Here is an 18,660-nt window from a genome sequence, read left to right on the forward strand (position 1 = left end):
AGAGTTCAGTTTCTCTCTGCCATTGCAATAGCTTTGATCTCTACTGCAAAGGTCTTGAATAAAGTCTGCCTTGTGCCAGTTCAACTTAACCAGTGCAATTTTCCTTTGACACTTCTTACAAAGTGTCAAAGCTTGGTCAAAAGCCCATTGGGCTTTAATTAATTAATTAATTAATTGTGTCTTTTGCTTTATTTTAAGGGCCACACCCGAGGCATATGGAGGTTCCCAGGATAGGGGTCCAATCGGAGCTTTAGCTGCTGGCTTACGCCACAGTCACAGCAATGCAGGATCCAAGCCATGTCTGCGACATTCATCACAGCTCAGGGCAATGCTGGATCCTTCACCCACTGAGCAAGGCCAGGGAGGGAACCCATGTCCTCACGGATGCTAGTCGGGTTCATTAACTGCCAGGCCATGACAGGACTCCTTTTTTAAATTTAATTTTTATTTTATTTTTTTCCATTAGGCTTTAGATAAGTAATATCACTACTTGATTAAGCGGTATTTGAGCCACAGATAAGTAATACCACTACTTAGGTGGTTATTTAACACAATTCTCAAATATAAGAGCTGTCACTCAATGGTTGAATATGTAGCTAATTCTATTTCTCTAAGAAAACCACAATTAAAGGTTAAGATAAAAATACCACTAATACCTCCAGCATATCCAAACATCTTAGTCTATTATACATAGCAGAGCCCAATCCTACCTATTCAAAGATGTTCCCTATTCTTTCCAGCATCTTCACCCAGATCAATCTATTCACTCTACCACTAAGGATACCTTTCTTTCCGTCTCTACCTCTCAGATTGCCAACCTATCCTGAAATTCACCTTCTCCTCTTCCAGCGTATGTCCCAAATGCATCAGACAACCTTCTTTATTTATTGCAGCCCTTATTGTCTCTCCTCTCCTACTCTTATGCTCTGGTGTTCTGAACCACAAAATTGGGGCAATTCCTTGAATATAGGACCATGTTTGTACCACCTCTGTCTCAATAGTCATGCATTTGAAAAATGAACTTGTAATAGGTTGATAACACTGGGTTATCATCTAATGATAATTATAATAGCATGTAATCTATTATGAATGTACTTCAGATCTCAATTCCTTTTCAACAAACTTATGACATGGGCACTTTTATTATACCTGCTTTTCAGATTAAATAACTTGACAAAATCATGCAGTAATATTGGTCAAACTGGAATTTGAGTCTAGGAAGATTCCAAAGCCCTGACTCTTAGCTATAACATTTTGCTTAAGGATTCTGTAATATTTTAAACACTGAAAGTTATAAAAACATCTCATTTTGTTTTAGATGTATATTATGTCTTTGTAAAGAAAATCACATTTGAATAGGCTCTTTTTAAAAAGCTTTGAGATACATATAATTTATAATTAATCCATTTAAAATTTACAATTCAGTGACTTTAAATATATTTACAGATATGTACAAGCTTCAATACAGTCAATTTTACATTTTCATCACTGGAAAAAGTGTACCTATTTACTATCATTCCCTTATCACTCCATCCAGCCCAGCACCAAACAATGACTACTCTACTTTCTGCCTCTATTAATTTCCTATTCTAGACATTTCATATAAATAGAATCACATATGTGATCTTTTGTGACTGGCTTTCACTTAGTACAGTGATTTCAAGGTTCATTTGTGTTGTAGCATGTTTTAGTACTTCATATTGAATCCCCGTTTATTGCTGAGTAGTATTACATTGTATGAATATACTACATTTTAAAACCAATTTATCTGTTGGTGGACATTTGGGTTGTTTCCACATTTCGGCTATTATGCCCCTATAAATACTCAGGTACAAATTTTTGTGTGGACATGTGTTTTCATCTCTTGCATTTATATCTAGGACTGGAATTGCTGGGTGATAAGGTAACTCTATGTTTAACAACTTGAAGAACTACCAAGGAGTTTTCCAAAGAAATTGCACCATTTTACATTTCCGTCGGCAGTATATGAGGGTTCCAAAATCTCCACATGCTTGCCAACACTTTTTATTTGACTTTTGGATTATAGTCATTATAGTGAGTGTGAAGGAGTACCACAGTATGGTTTTAATTTGCATTTCTTGACATGTAAGTGTGCCAAGCACCTTTTCATGTGCTTAGTGGTCATTTTATGCCTTCTTTGAATAAATGGAATACTATTTTTAATTGGGTTATTTGTCTTGAGTTATACAATACAAATCCCAAGTTTGAATATAAAACAATATTTGATTTGCTAACATTTTATCCTGTTCTGGGTTTATCTTTTCACTTTGTCAGTTATGTTCTGTGGGGCATAAAAAGTTTTAATTTTGATAGAGTTCAATTTATTTATTTTTTGCTCTTGTTGCTTGTGTGTTTGATGTCATATTTAAGATCAATTGCTACATCCAAGGTAGATGCATCCTGATATTGTCTTCTAATAGTTTTATAATTTTTACCCTTACATTTAATTTTTGTTCTATTTTTGTATTAATTTTTTATATGAAATTAGGTAAGGATCCAACTTCATTTTTTTTTGCAGGTGGCTATCCAGTTGTCCCAGTACCATTTGTTGAAAAGACTATTCTTTTCAATGCATGAGTTCATTTCTGGAATCTCAATTCTATTTCATTGATCTATAAATCTGTCTTTATGGCAGCCCCAGACTGTCTGGGTTACTGTTGTTTTGCAGTAAGTTTCAAAAATGAAGAGTATGAATCTTCCTACTTTGTTCTTTTTATTTTTATTTTTTCCCCGAGTCTGCTTTGGTTCTTCTGATTCTCCCTTTAAATTCCATATAAATTTTGGGATCAGTTATCTATTTCTCAAAAAAGACCATTCAGATTTTGAAAGAGATTACAGTGAATCTGTTGACCTTTTGGAAAATATTGCCACCTTAACAATGTTAAATTTTCTAATTAATGAAGATGGCATGTTTTTCCACTTATTTAGATCTTTAGTTTCTTTCAATTTTTTTTCAGGATATAATTTTAGGATGTAAGTTTTACACTCACTTTCTTAAATTTATTCCTAAATACTGTATTACTTTTGATACTGTTGTAAATGGAACTACTTCCTTAATTTCATTTTAAGATTGTTCATTGGAAGTACATAGGAAAAAATTGATTTTTATATATTGCTCTTCCATCTTTCAATCTCACTGAGCTCATTTATTAGTTGTAATAGATTTTTAGTTGATTCCTTAGGATTTTCTACATACGAGATTGTCATCTGCAAATAAAAATAGTTTTACCTCTTCCTTTCCAAACCAGTTGTCTTTTATTTATTTATTTTTGTCTAATTGCTCTGGCCTCCAACAATGTCAAGTAAAAATGGTAAGAGCAGACATCCTTGTTCTGATCCTCATCTTAATGGGAAAGCCTCCAGCTTTTCATCTTTAAGTATAGTGTTGGCTAAAGGTTTTTCATGTTTTCCCTTCATAAAGCTAGCAAGTCAATTTCTATTCCTAGTTTAAGTGTTTTTATTATAAAAGTATGTTGGACTTTGTCAAATTCTTTTTCTGTATCAATTGAGATGACATGTGGTTTTTCCATTTTCTTCTTTTCATGTGGTATACTACATTATTTGATTTTTGAATATTAAGCCAACCTCGTATTCCTGGATTAATTTTAATTGGTCAGGGTATGTAATTCTCTATATGCTACTGGATTCAGTTTGCTAGTATTTTGTTGAGGATTTTTATATCCATAAAAGATACTGATCTTTAATTGTTCTTTGATATCCTTGTCTGGTTCTGGCATTTGATAATATCTCTTAAAATGAGTTGGGACGTGTTTCCACCTATCCTCTTTTTTGGGGGAAGAATTTGTCAAGAATTGGTAGTCATTCCTCTTTATTTATTTATTTTTTTTGTCTTTTTGCCATTTCTTGGGCCGCTCCGCGGCATATGGAGGTTCCCAGGCTAGGGGTCGAATTGGAGCTGTAGCTGTCAGCCTACGCCAGAGCCACAGCAACGCGGGATCCGAGCCGCGTCTGCGACCTACACCACAGCTCATGGCAATGCCGGATCGCTAACCCATTGAGCAAGGGCAGGGATTGAACCTGCAACCTCATGGTTCCTAGTCAGATTCGTTAACCACTGCGCCAAGACGGGAACTCCGTCATTCCTCTTTAAATAGGATTCACCAGCGAAACTATCTGGACTTGGACCCAAATACACTCTGTGGGTGGGTATTTAATTACTAATTCAGTCTGTTATAGGTCCGTTCAGATTGTCTATTTGCTTAAATCAGTTTCAGTAGATTGACTCTACTGAATAATCGAAGAGATTATTGCTCTTCTAGTTGTTATGCTAATGCTCATCAGTAAATGAAAGCTAGTATTTTAATCCAGTTGGAGTTTAGGTGTCTGTTTCATATTTTTAAATTTTTAATATTTCTTTTTGTCTTTTTAGAGCCACATCCACGGCATATGGAAGTTCCCAGGCTAGGGGTCAGATTGGAGCTGTGGCTGCTGGCCTATGCCACAGCCATAGCAATGCCAGATCTGAGCTGCATCTGCCACCTACACCACAGCCCAGCAATGCTGGATCCTTAACCCACTGAGTGAGGCCAGGGATCAAATCTGTGTCCTCAGAAATGCTAGTCAGATTCATTTCCACTGAGCCACGATGGAATGGGCCCTATGCTTCATATTTTGCTGAATAATACATGCACAAAAACCATTAATTTGAAGCCACAATGTTGAAGAATATATTTATCATGTAGTGAAAGGTAAGCAGAATTAGAATTTGGTCTGTTCATCTCTATTTCTAATTCTACTACTAACAAGCTGAAACGTATTTATAAAAGATTTTCTAGATCTGAATTTTCTTATTTGTATAAGATGATCGTGGTTGCAGTAAGTGATCTCTAAAGTGTTTTCTTACCTAAGAGAATCTACTACTTTGTGAAATGTGAGTGAATGTGAGAGAAATGTGAAGGGAACAGGAGAGCCATGGCACAATAAACAATTAGAAATAAAAATCTCGATAAATATATAAACTGATGGCAATTTCTGATAAAAGTTAAATAATGAGAGTCATGTTCTTATGATATGTAATAACTGATTTCAAATGATTATTTTGTTTGAAACAAAGTTACTCCAAGATAAATTAAAAGTCCACTGTCTTTTCTTTCTTAAAATGTTTGATATACAAAATATCAATATCTATACAGGGGTTATTATATGATGGTCCCTCTGAATTAATTAAATATGAATGTGTTAATGTAAGCAATTCTTAAAAAAAAAAAAACAAAACTGCTGGGAGTTCCCATCGTGGCTCAGTGGTTAATGAATCCGACTAGGAACCATGAGGTTGTGGGTTCGATCCCTGGCCTTGCTGAGTGGGTTAAGGATCCGGCGTTGCTGTGAGCTGTGATGTGGGTTGCAGATGTGGCTCGGATCCCGCGTTGCTGTGGCGTAGGCTGGCGGCTACAGCTCTGATTGGACCCCTAGCCTGGGAACCTCCATATGCTGTGGAAGCGGCCCTAGAGATAGCAAAAAAAAAAAAAAACAAAAACCTGCCGAAAAGTAAAGCCAGCTGCATAAGGTACATGTACTTGAATTACATTTATGCAAATTAATAAACAGAAAAGTACTATAAAAATGAGGAGTATAATTAGAAACACTTCAGAATTATAGTTATGCATGGAGAAGAAGACAGGGTAGAAGAAATGGGGCAGGGTATACAATGAGCTTAACAAGATCTAAAAATTTTCTTTTTAAAAATATGTAAAAGTGAAAATATTCGAATATTTAATCAATTTGAATGGACTAATATGCACTTTTGTTGTATTTCTTATAGTCTTTTGTATACCTGAATTATGCCATCATATTAGAAAAAGAAAAATTACCTGAATTTTATATGAAACACTTCAATTTATGTATATGTAGAAAGAAATTATCTAAATCTCATGAAAATAAATGTATTTTTTCATGTAATTGCTGATAATTTTTATTACAGGAGAGTCATAATACTCACCATTTGATGCTGTAAAATCAATGGCCACTGTGAAATTGATTTGCGTTCTAAAACATAAGTAAATAAGAATCATTAATAATTAAATAGCCTTGTGAAAAGGAGTTTGATTTCCATTTGTGTTATATTTTTAACATCATTCACTTTCTTACATGTTAGTACTAGCAATTATGTTATGCCACACATTGCACTGTACTGGATAGGCAGTGTTTCAAGCTGAGAACTTGGCAAAATACCTTCAAAATCATACAACTGTAAAATACAAAATAATGCATCAGGAATGAAAACAGTTCTTAGTTGAGAGCACAATGACTAAGTGAAGGGCTCACAATGAAGAATTCAAACTGAAAATAATTACTTGCCAGCCTTCAATGTCAACATTTATTATTAATTTGATTTCAAAACTATTTTATAGTCTGTGAAATCATTATGCCCTTAAAAGTATGGCATAGCTAAAATTATGTCCCATAATATTGTTCCTTAAACTAATTCTTTCCAACAACCCTGCAAACACAGGATTTTATCTTGCTTTCTTCAGAACTGAAATATTTTAGGTACTGATACCTGATACCTCAGCGCTCACAGCACTCCCGTGCAAGTGTGTGTGTATGTATAGGTCATAGATAAATATTTATGCAGATGAAATTGGTTATATATACTTAAAACTTTCAGCACATGGTAGTTACCCAGAATTATTTTACTGCGTTAATATTTTTCCTTTCTTTTTTTCTGATAGAAGCCAAGGAGGTGGCATTCGCATTAACAATTCACTCTTTTAGATAGACCTCTGGCCCTTTCTTTGTAAATTTCACTTATTTCTCACCAAAGAAGGTATAAAACCACAAATAAGTGGCAATGATATCACTACCGGGATAACCTGCTATTGCATCTATAATTTTTAAAAAATAATTTATTTATTTAGGCTCTGCTCAGGGCATGCGGATGTTCCTGGGCCAGGGATGGACCCCGAGCTGCAGCAGTGACCACTTTGAATTCCCAACGGATGGGCCATCAGGGAATTACCAACAAAATAATTTTTTAATTTAAAAAGTAAATCATTGGAAAACATGAGGAGTAGGTTATTTTTGATTGTAGTTTTGACACCCCATACAATTGATTTAACACTTCAAAGTTTGAGCTGGTGTTGAAACGGCAGTGGTCGTGATGAGGATGTGGATGATGAGAGTAAGCACGATGGTGCAGGCGCCCCTGTAACTACAAATATAAAGGATAATATTTCCTTTCCTGCCTAAAAATTCTGTCTGAAAAGTCCTTCATACTATTCAGTAGTTGAAGTAAATTTACTTTTTTTTTTTCCTAAGGAATTAACAATCTTCTGTGTTTTACATTAATAAAAACGAGTAAGATTCTCTTTAGAGCTATATGGTATTTTTTTTTTCCCTCAGAGTAGAAATTAGGTTTATAGGCTAAGAATATAGGCTAATTTGGAGCATAACACTTTTAACACATAAAACTTGTAGAAAAAGAATCGGTGAATATATTGAGATAATTTGGGAGAATATTTTGAGATAATAAATCCCCCTGAGGAACTGAACAGTCCCCATCAGCACACTGCTTTGTCATTCTGCTGCTACAGAGAAAGCGACAGTAATAAAGGGGATAGCATGGTGTATTAGAAAGGGTTTAACTTTTGAGGCTGAAAAAACTGGGTTTGAATTTTCAGCAACCCACTAGCTGGCAGCAGCCAAGTTTCCAAACTCAGAGGACAGATGCTTGACATGCAACAATAAAGCAAGGACTGACAGAAAAACTACATGAAATACTAAATCCACCTCTTCCTCTCTATGAAACATACATATACATATACAATGTGATTTTACATAGCTTATGTACATAGCTTACATACTAAATTATAAAACCAAGTAGATTAGGTACAACAAAAAATGTAAAAAGAAAGCAAAGAGAAATTTAAAGAAATTTAAAAATTTAGTAAGAAGGAAAGAAGAAAGAGAAAGAAAGAAAGGGAAAAGAAAGGAGGGAAGAAGCAGAGAGGAGGGAGGGAGCCAGGGTGTACCAAGTGTACCGATGAAGCTTAAGACACTCCAAGACGGTATCAAAAGTGTATTTAGCACTAAATGATAACTAAGACCATTTTGTAATCATGATGCCATAGAGAATTTCAACAAGTAAAACAATTCTGGATGCACCTTTGGTGGTTGATTGATTTCAAGATTTTGATTACTTCCTTGCCTCTTCTGCATGTCAGAAAGAATCTTACTCCTTTACTCTTTTGAATCAGCAGTATTCAAATTAGAAGGGAAATATAGTAGCTCATTACATAAACCATGTCATGGCTGTGAAGGTCCCTTAACCTCTTATCACACCTTTTGGACTTTTCCATTTAAAAAAATTACAATTCAACAATTATTTATTGAACAGCTTCTGATGTTCAAGCACTGTGTGAATTGATAAAGAGAAACCAAATACTATCCTTGAACTCCTAAATCTTACAATTCTAGCTTTCTACTATTAAAAACAATGACAAAATAGCATAGCTGTTTATCATGGAATTCATAATCAATAGTCTACCTAAAACACAAGTATGCATTTACTGTGGATAACAGCTTGTTCATTCCCACAATTCCTTAAAGTTACCATTCATATTATAATGTATATTTACTATACCAAGTGCCACATACTATCTGTATTTTGAAAATATTACCTAATAAATATATATTTTTTTCTTTTTAGGGCCTCCACCGTGGCATTTGCAAGTTCCCGGTGAGGAGTCCAATTGGAGCTGCAGCTGCAGCTGCCAGCCTACATCATAGCCACGCAACACCAGATCTGAGCTGCACCTGTGACCTATGCCGCAGCTTGAAACAACACTGAATCCTTAACCTACTGAGTGAGGCCAGGGATTGAACCCGCATCCTCACAGAAACTATGCCCTTAATCTGCTTAGCCACAGTGGGGGCTCCTACTAATAAATGTTTTAAAGAAAGTTGCTAGCAATACTATAACTTTAGGCTAAGACAGCTTTCTGAAGACTTTGATAAATAATGTCATGAAAGTAAAACAAATCTTCATTAGTAATTTTGTTACATTTAATTTTTTACATTTACTTACTTTACCTTTAACACTGAAGCTAATGTTAGAGAAAAAAAATGAGTCAAAGTAAAAATTTAAAAAACTGAATTCATATGTTTCCTGACAGCATATTCATAAAACTATCAAATATAAATCCTTGAAACATTTTGCTCAGGAAGTGCTATTTTACCTCCCATATTATGTTTTAGAAGCAGACAAGAAAAAGCAGGATTTCAAGAAACCAGATAGAAGTACTATAATCTGGAGTATCAAAAAGGCATGCCTGCCCAAGTTCATGAGTTAGTAGTAACATCTCATGAAAATCCCCAATGCGTATGTCCCAGTACTGCTAAAACATATTATTGGAAAATGTCCTTATTTCATTCTACACCTTTTCAAAAGTTATGAATGACAGATAAACCAGATATCAAGGTAGAAATTTTAACTAGCACAGCAAAGATCCATAGAAAACAATAATTAAGAACTAACAATTGTGATGGGGATGCACAGAGTATTGCTTTACTTTCTTCCCAATTTCAAATTCTGTTCAGTTGAAGAAATTGAAAATTATTAAATATGAAAGATAAACTTTTTCCACTCCTGTTTAAATTAATTTTGACAAAGGCAAATTCAGATCCACTAGCTATTGGATTCTAGAATTCATAAATGAAGTTGAGATGCCCACCCAATTCAGATGTTCTTCTCATTCTTGCCACAGTGGTACCAAGACTATGCTTCTGCCTTGATATACTAAAATGAACCTTGGTTCACACCTGTGTTCTGGAACCTGCCCTGAGACTATGGTTCAATTCCTCAGGCACTATAATCCAGACTAATCCTTCTTGGTCCTAGAGCACCACAGACTAAACATTGAACTTTTTCATTGAACCATTTTCCCTCTTTCATAAAACAGTTCAACTACCTGAGTGATAAAACAGACAGCTGTCTCACTCTAAATTTTGCTGCATCTTCAAAAGTCTTGACTCCTACACCCATCAATTGCTGACAGGGTTATATATTTTTTTTGATGGGGTTATTTATCCTTGACAAAAAAATCTACATGTAGAATAATTCACACAGAACATCTACGGAATGCTGGCTAAAGACCATAAACCTTCAATAAGGGCAAGAAAACCTTCAAATAACTGGGTAGAACAAAAGGCAAAAATGAGAAAGAAGAGAAAAAAGAAGGAATCAAGATGGGGCCAGCACTCCTAAGAGGGAGCTGTGAAAGAGGAAAGGGACCTGTACCCTGGGAAGCCACCTAAACGATGGGAAGATCAGCCAAGCTGGACGGACCTCAGATCCTTGGAGAAAACCATAGCAGCTGGACTGAGGAGGGAAAGCAGAAAGAGAGCAGCACAAACCATTGATACCACCTCCTGGGACACGAGAGCCAGAGACACTGCGGTGGAGGCTGGGCGCTGAGACTCAGGCTCTGGAGGTCACTTCCAGGGAGAGGATAGGGCTGGCTCTGTGGAGAAACCTGAGGGACTAGGGAGTGGTGCACCATGGGTTGGGGAGCAGAGTGTCACACCAGAGGGAACCTGAGAGGAGGCCTGGGCCTGCAGGAGAAGCAAAGTGCCGTTGTTGGGGAAGGTGAGAGGAGGAGGACTCAGCCATTATAACACTCAATGCAGAAAAGCTGAAAGCCTTCCCACTAAAATCTCAAACAAGACAAGGATGCCCACTGTCACCACTGTTATTCAACATAGTATTGAAATGCAGTCCCTATCAAATCACCCATGATATTTTCACAGAACTAGAAAAAACAATCCAAAAATTCATATGGAAACATAAAAGACAAGAACTGCCAAAGCAATCCTGAGGAACAAAAACCAAGCAGAAGGCTTGACTCTCCCAGACTTCAGGCAGTACTACAAAGCTATAGAATCAAGACAGTGTATTACTGGTTCCGAAACAGACATACAGACCAATGGAACAGAATAGGGAACCCAGAAATAAACCCAGACACCTATAGTCAGTTAATCTTCGACAAAGGAGGCAAAAAAATAAAATGGGAAAAAGAAAGTCTTTTCAGCAAGTGTTGCTGGGAAACCTGGACAGCTGCGTGCAAATCAATGAAACTAGAACACACTCTCACACCATGCACAAACATCAACTCAAAATGGCTTAAAGACTTAAATATAAAACAAGATACCATCAAACTCCCAGAAGAGAACATAGGCAAAACATTCTCTGACATCAACATCACAAACGTTTTCTTAGGTCAGTCTCCCAAGGCAACAGCAATAAAAACAAAAACAAACCAAGGGGCCCTAATCAAACTTACAAGTTTTTGCACAGCAAAGGAAACCATAAAAAAAAAAAAAAAAAAGAACCTATGGAACAAGAGAAAATAGTTGCAACTGATGTTACCATCAAGGGCTTGACTTTCAAAATAAATGAATGACTCATACACCTCAACAACAACAAAACAAATAACCCAGTTGAAAAATGGGCAGAAGACCTGAATAGATATTTCTCCAAAGAAGAAATACGAATGGCCAACAGGCACATGAAAAAATGCTCAATATCGCTAATTATTAGAGAAATGCAAATCAAAACTACAATGAGGTACCACCTCACACAGGTCAGTATGGCTATCATTAATAAGTCTACAAATAACAAATGCTGGAGAGGGTATAGAGAAAAGGGAACCCTTCTACACTGTTGGGGAGAATGTAAATTGGTGCTACCTCTGTGGAAAACAGCATGGAGGTATCTCAGAGAACTAAATATAGAATTACCGTATGATCCAACGATCCCACTCCTGGGCATATATCCAGAAAAAAACTTTCCTTGGAAAAGATACACGCACCCTATGTTTACTGCAGCACCACTTACAGTAGCCAAGACATGGAAACAACCTCAACGTCCACAGACAGATGAATGGATTAGGAAGATGTGGTACTTATACATAATGGAACACCAGTCAGCCAGAAAAAAGAACAAAATAATGCCACTTGCAGCAACATGGATGGAATTAGGGGCTTTCATACTAAGTGAAGTAAGTCAGAAAGAGAAAGACAAATCCCATATGGTATCACTTATATCTGGAATCTAATATATGGCACAAATGAACCTATCTACAGAAAAGAAACAAACTCATGGACATGGAAAACAGACTTGTGGTTGCCAAGGGGGAGGGGGTGGGAGGAGAATGGCCTGGGAGTTTGGGGTTAGTAGATGCAAACTATCGGATTTAGAGTGGATAAGCAATGAGATCTTGCTGAATAGCAGAGGGATCTCTACCCAATCACTTGTGATGGAACATGATGGATGATAATGTGAGAAAAAGAATGTGTGTGTGTATGTATGTCTGGGTCACTTTGCTGTGTAGCAGAAATTGACAGAACTCTGTAAATCAACTATAATAAATTTAAAAAATAAAAATAAAAAGAAACAAAATAAAATATAACTTTGCAAGGAGGTAGGCTAATTTCCCTATAGGGATAGGGATGTAATAGGATAGTTACACAGGTAGTTGTAGAAACCCCAGTAAGGGACCATAGATAGAGAGGGAACCCTAGGGAACTTTGGGAGATCACTGTAAGTTAATAACTGCTTAATAACTGCTTAAGAGGCCCATCAGAACAAGGTAGGCCTTCTTGACTAGTGAGAGCACAGAGATATGCCTCAGGGTCACTGGTTGGGGGACGGGGTGAGGCTTACATTCAGCTTCAGGCCAAGGGTAGGAGTTTAAGGACCACTGTCCTGCTGATTTGAATAAGCACCATGATACCAAGAAGGTACTACAGGAAGCAAGAGGAAGAGGCGGTCTTTTCCCATCCCCACTCCCCTTGGATGATAAAACTGTAGCCCACCTAATTCTTGGGGCAGAGCCTCCTTGCCTGCCTGCTTGCATCTCTCACAAGCATCCTATCTTAATAAATCTATTTCTTGCCTATCAAGAAAAAAAAAAAAAAAGAACTCCTTATCAAGGAAGGTATGCAAGACGGCCAACCTTTTTGCAAATCATTAGTTTAGAAAATATCTCATAAGTGACATAATGAAAATAAACAAAACAAATAAACAAATAAAGATATGAACCCCTAACCAAAAAGAGAAGCACTATCCAGTAGAATCATATTTTAAATGAGTTAGGTACTGAAAAGGCAAATATACCTCACAGGAAAACTATGAATTTTTAAATTATAGATTGGAGTTTGAATACCAGAACTACACCTTTCTAGCTAGTTGTGGCTCATTGGCAAAATCACCTTGTCTCTGAATCCCAATTTTCTCATATGATAAATAGGTAATAGCTACTTTGAAGTCTCTGTTATTAGACATAAAATCCTGAAGTTCCTGCACATAATAAATATTCTGCATGTGAGAGGGCAAATCTCTTGAGCAATCCATGTCATCTTCTCCATATTTGTATTAATCCTTTCCTCTTTTGGGTCAGAAGAGATAGTTCTCTCTTTATATTATTCTTTTTTCATTAATTCTTTCCATAGTGTTGGTAAGTGGTATATTAAGGGTGGGGCGTGAACTCCCAAATACATAAGCAGTAGGAGGTACATTGTCTACAGATAACTTAAAAACAATAATGTAATTTACTAATACACAGTCTGCAGTTTAGCATCACCATATACTAGCAGTTCTAAGCAATGTCAGCAATAAACTTTCCACCCTACCACAAGCCACTCTTATTTGCTTTACTCTTTCTCCTTCTCCTGGCCCCCAAGCTTTCAACCACCCAAAAGAAAGAAACTATTTTAGACATAGTGTGCCTAAAAGTGCACACTCTGGTCATGAAACATAACTAAGAAGGTGCCTAGTACAAAATAGATGGTCAATATTTTGGCTAAATTAGCACTGGTTCTGATGATAAAACATACATGTAATTCCTTTGAGTTTGAAATGTATAGCTGTGAAAAAAATCATCTGAAAAATGACATAAGCTGGCAATTAAATCACAATCTTATAAGCTATATATATCTGAGCATCTCCAGAATTCTCCAGCATGTGTTTCATATTTAAAATGTATAAATATTATTTATAATATTTAAATAATTATTTACAATATTTAAAATTTATATTATTTATATTTAAATAATTATTTATAAAATTATAAAATAAATTATATTTTATAATTTATTTAAAATTATATCTCTAATTTTAAAAATTAGAATCAAGCATTAACAAAATAGTGTTTATGAGTCTTAACACTTCCAAAAGTTTATTTTTACAATCATATCTTAGATGAGCTTACTTTAGATATGATAATGTTTTATGTGAATTCATTTAAGTAAGGCAGAATGGCTTTATTTTTATTAGATTTATCCCCATTCAGCACTGCAGGGTTTGGCTCTCCACACATTTTTTGATGAATGCAAAACGCTTGGGTGCCACAACAAATAGCATTATATAAAATCCTAGACATGAATATTGCATTATCAAATGAGAAACTGGATTAGGAAAAAAACTTACATTGCTGCATGTTCTGGCAAGATGTGCTCCCTGAGGCAACATATCCAATATAATGCCACCTATTTTATAAAACTAAGGCAAAAATGATGCACCGTCATTGCACTTGTTTCAAGTATTTTTAAAGAAAAAAATTTATGAGGCTTGTTAACAATGGCACTTACTGATGTTCATTTCATCTTTAAAATAAGTATATTAAAAAGCCCACTTTGAGCATTTACAATGAGCCTTTAGCCTATATAATAGGTAGGAAGCTTCTATTTTTCTTCTAAGACTTTTTACTTGGAATGGAATGTAATTCTTTTATCTATAATTTCATACAAATTTTAGAATAAGTGCCAAGAGTTTGGGCTGAAATTGACTAGAATGAAAGGAACAATCTGGCATTGTCCTCCAAAAAGGATTTTTATTGACTTGATAAATTTGATTATGTCTTTTCCTTTCCATGTCCCTGATTATTAGGACATTTACCACAACAATACGATGATGATCAAATGAGAAAAGACATACTAGAACCTTAAACAAATTCAGATTATTCAGAAAAATGATTTATTAATGATTTATTAATAAACACCCTAGCATTTATATAGGGTATATATGCCATTTAACCCACACAGTCACTCTGTGAGATAGCATTATTACTTTTATTTCTATTTCATAGAAATGGAAACAGGGTATGCTAGCAGGAGACAGATCTAGGATTTGAACTAGGCAGTTAACATCAGAACCCACATTCTTGGCCACTGTTATGCACTGCCTTAATTATCAGCAGCCACTTCTTTGCAACCAACCTGATTTTGGCCAAACATTTACGTCTTATTTTGATTCTTTTCCGGTACTTACCCCCTTTAGGGCCTCCTCTATTATCTCCTCTCATATTCCCTTTATGTTAAGATGAGAGGAAAATAAGCAGTTCATGCTTTTAATCTTGATCTTGCCTTTCCTCCAACTCACTAAAACCCAGATACAGGGTTGAGATAATTGCTGGCAGAGGTAACGCAAAATCATTTTTACTTATCCCAGAAAGCCTGGTCTGTTTTGTTTGGTGATTGTAGAATGAGGCATGGAAAGAGAAAGGTCACAAAATGATAACACCTGGCATAGACAGACATGGGGGTTTGTAAGCCAGTTAACTAAATTGTCACACTCTTTGCTTAAAATTCCTATTTGTTTACAATGTTTCATTATGCTAAGAGATTTGGGAAAAAGTGTGGAAAGTCAGGATTAAAATGGCTTTCTAATTAATCTATATTTATTCAGCGGTTACTTTACGTTCAGCTCTATAAAATATTTTTAGATTGCCAGTCTCTTTGAGGAGACAAGTCATACACATGAACAACTGAAATGACACCCGGGGAAACTAGCAACCACTGCATATAAGTGGTAGGGACTTCAGAGGCTTACTGGGACCAGGTAGATAAGATTTGGGGCTTTCTTCAGAGGAAGAAAATGACAGTTTGTAGGCCTGCAAGTTTCAAATACACTCTATCTTCTAACAAAAGTGTAGAGACTACAGTTCCAGATTAACGTGGCATTCTGATTGCTTAAGGGTACTCGGTGTGCACAAGAAGCTGAGACCTATTTTCCCCACTCATCTGCCCACAAAATAAATGTGAAAAACTTTATAGGTATTTCATGACCTGGTCATGGTAGTGGTAGAGTGAAGAGTTTCAGGAAGACCTTAGGGACACAGGACTGAAAGGCAGACAAAACCAAACCGAAATTTATGATTCTGCCCTTCTGCCCTCAGTGTGCGCCGCTGGGAATACAGAAACAGGCATTTTCCAAATCTGTAAAGGTTAGTAAACCCATTTCACAAAGATAATTATAAAAATTATGATGCTACCCTAAAGGAGTATTTAGATTTTACAACAGTCTCTGATTTTAAATGAATCTGACATTGGCCTTACCAATGATAACTGGGATATTTAATGTCAGACATTAAGGATTACTGGATAAACATCTTTGGTTGCCTATTATACCTGACTTTTAACATTAAAATTCTTTCTTAATAAGTAAAGAGAAATAAAAGAACCACTGGGAAAATGTACACGGTATGATTAAAAATAATAATCCCGGAGTTCCCGTCGTGGCTCAGTGGTTAATGAATCCGACTAGGAACCATGAGGTTGTGGGTTCGATCCCTGGCCTTGCTCAGTGGGTTAAGCGTCTGGTGTTGCCCTGAGCTGTGGTGTAGTTTACAGATGGCGGCTCGGATCCTGCGTTGTTTTGTCTGTGGTGTAGTCTGGCGGCTACAGCTCCGATTAGACCCCTAGCCTGGGATCCTCCATATGCCGTGGGAGCAGCCCTAGAAAAGGCAAAAAGACCAAAAAAAAAAAAAAAAAAAAATCCCAGTCAACAATCCAGAAGAGGCCATCTATTTTTTTTTTATCCACAGTGAGACATCCTTTGTGGATATTAAATATATTTAGAAAATAAAACTCTTTAAGACTTCAAGTCATAAAATACATCTCATGCTCCAGGAAAAGCATGGTGTTGTTTAGCAAATAAGTAAATAAAAAGAAAGAAAGAAAAGAAAAAAAGAAGGCCTAAAAATTAGATTTTTATTTCACAGAATATTTGCATAAAAATTGGACCTTGGCTGATAGCAAAGGCATCTGTCTCACCTGCTCACTGTGTACCTCAATCCATAAACCTGTCTACTGCAGCTAAACACAGTATGATAGGAATTGAGACAATGAACGTAAAGGAACAAGCTAACAACATGCTTTCTTGGAGTTCCCGTCGTGGCTCAGTGGTTAACGAATCCGACTAGGAATCATGAAGTTTCGGGTTTGATCCCTGGCCCTGCTCAGTGGGTTAACCATCCGGCATAGGGAGGTTCCCCTAGGCTGGGAACCTCCCTATGCCGTGGGAGTGGCCCCAAAAATGGCAAAAAGACAAAAACAAAACAACAGCAACAAAAAAAAGCATGCCTTTTTAAACAATCAAGGTTATATTTTCAGGTGAATATCTACATAAATAATGACTAAAGCAATTAGGATATCCAATACTGGAGTTCCCATCGTGGCGCAGTGGTTAACGAATCCGACTAGGAACCATGAGGTTGCGGGTTCGGTCCCTGCCCTTGCTCAGTGGGTTAACGATCCGGCGTTGCCATGAGCTGTGGTGTACGTTGCAGACGTGGCTCGGATCCCGCGTTGCTGTGGCTCTGGTGTAGGCCGGTGGCTACAGCTCCGATTGGACCCCTAGCCTGGGAACCTCCATATGCCGTGGGAGCGGCCCAAGAAATAGCAAAAAGACAAAAAAAAAAAAAAAGAACATCCAATACTGAGAATTCTATCTATAAAGAATTCTTTTGAAGGGGAAAATGTTAAAATAATATGAAAACAATTTTGTTTAATATTTAAATGTGTTCATTCTTAACTGCATAATTTTTGCTTGGGTTCATGAGAAAACAAATAATATCTTCATAATTTTCTATGCAATAATCTTTTATGAGATGAAACACGAGAGATTAAAGTGCAATTCAAGAATTTCCTTCTAATCACAGCCTGTTAGTCTTACATACTCCACATCAGTCACCTGTTTTGCCCCTTGTCTATTCTCATGCTCCCATATGTTGTCCAGTGGAAAGAAAATACTTTAGACAATTAACGTAGAGAAAAAAATGCATGCGGGAAAACCCACTTTATTTTAGATAGCCCACAGCTAGCCAGTGTCGATTTAATTGCTCCCATTCATGTATTACGTGATAATATTTCACTTTTTTTGAAAACTTTAGTTTTACCTGTGAATTATGGTTCAGCATAAGCAAAACTCAGTAATAGTTTCTCCTAGAGACTAGAATTTGCTGAGTAGGTTCCTGAATTGACGCCACCCAAATTAGCAATAATGATGCTGACCCAAGTGAGCAACAAAACAATCCACAAATATGAGTAACAAATGCTGAGATCTTGGTATTTTAAGTTAAAAGTGAGTAGTTACTACGATTTATTATAAAAGCAGAGCTGAATTTAACGCATGGTTACAATCACTTTAGAAATATTTTTATTTGAAAATATGATAGGACATCTCTTAAAAAAACTAAACCTGATAACTCCACAAATCTTCAAATAGTTATGACCTCCAAAATACTACTTTGGGTTGCTTAGTTGATTGCAACCCAAAGTGTTAGTTTATTTTATTGGGCTTCTTCGATGTGATCATAGGGCAAAAGGCAAGGTCAGATTAAG

At 36.2% G+C, this 18,660-nt stretch overlaps 1 protein-coding gene across 1 annotated transcript in view; it reads right to left on the reverse strand.

Moving 5' to 3' along the window:
- Positions 1–18,660, reverse strand: part of CPNE8 (copine 8) — a 266,575-nt gene that overhangs the window by 43,029 nt on the left and 204,886 nt on the right. The window contains exon 14 of the mRNA XM_047787960.1: positions 5,981–6,027. Coding sequence (XP_047643916.1) covers positions 5,981–6,027 — 47 coding nt within the window. The remainder of the gene's footprint in view (positions 1–5,980; positions 6,028–18,660) is intronic.

This window comes from Phacochoerus africanus, chromosome 7 (genome assembly GCF_016906955.1).
Source record: "Phacochoerus africanus isolate WHEZ1 chromosome 7, ROS_Pafr_v1, whole genome shotgun sequence".
Classification (NCBI taxonomy): domain Eukaryota; kingdom Metazoa; phylum Chordata; class Mammalia; order Artiodactyla; family Suidae; genus Phacochoerus; species Phacochoerus africanus.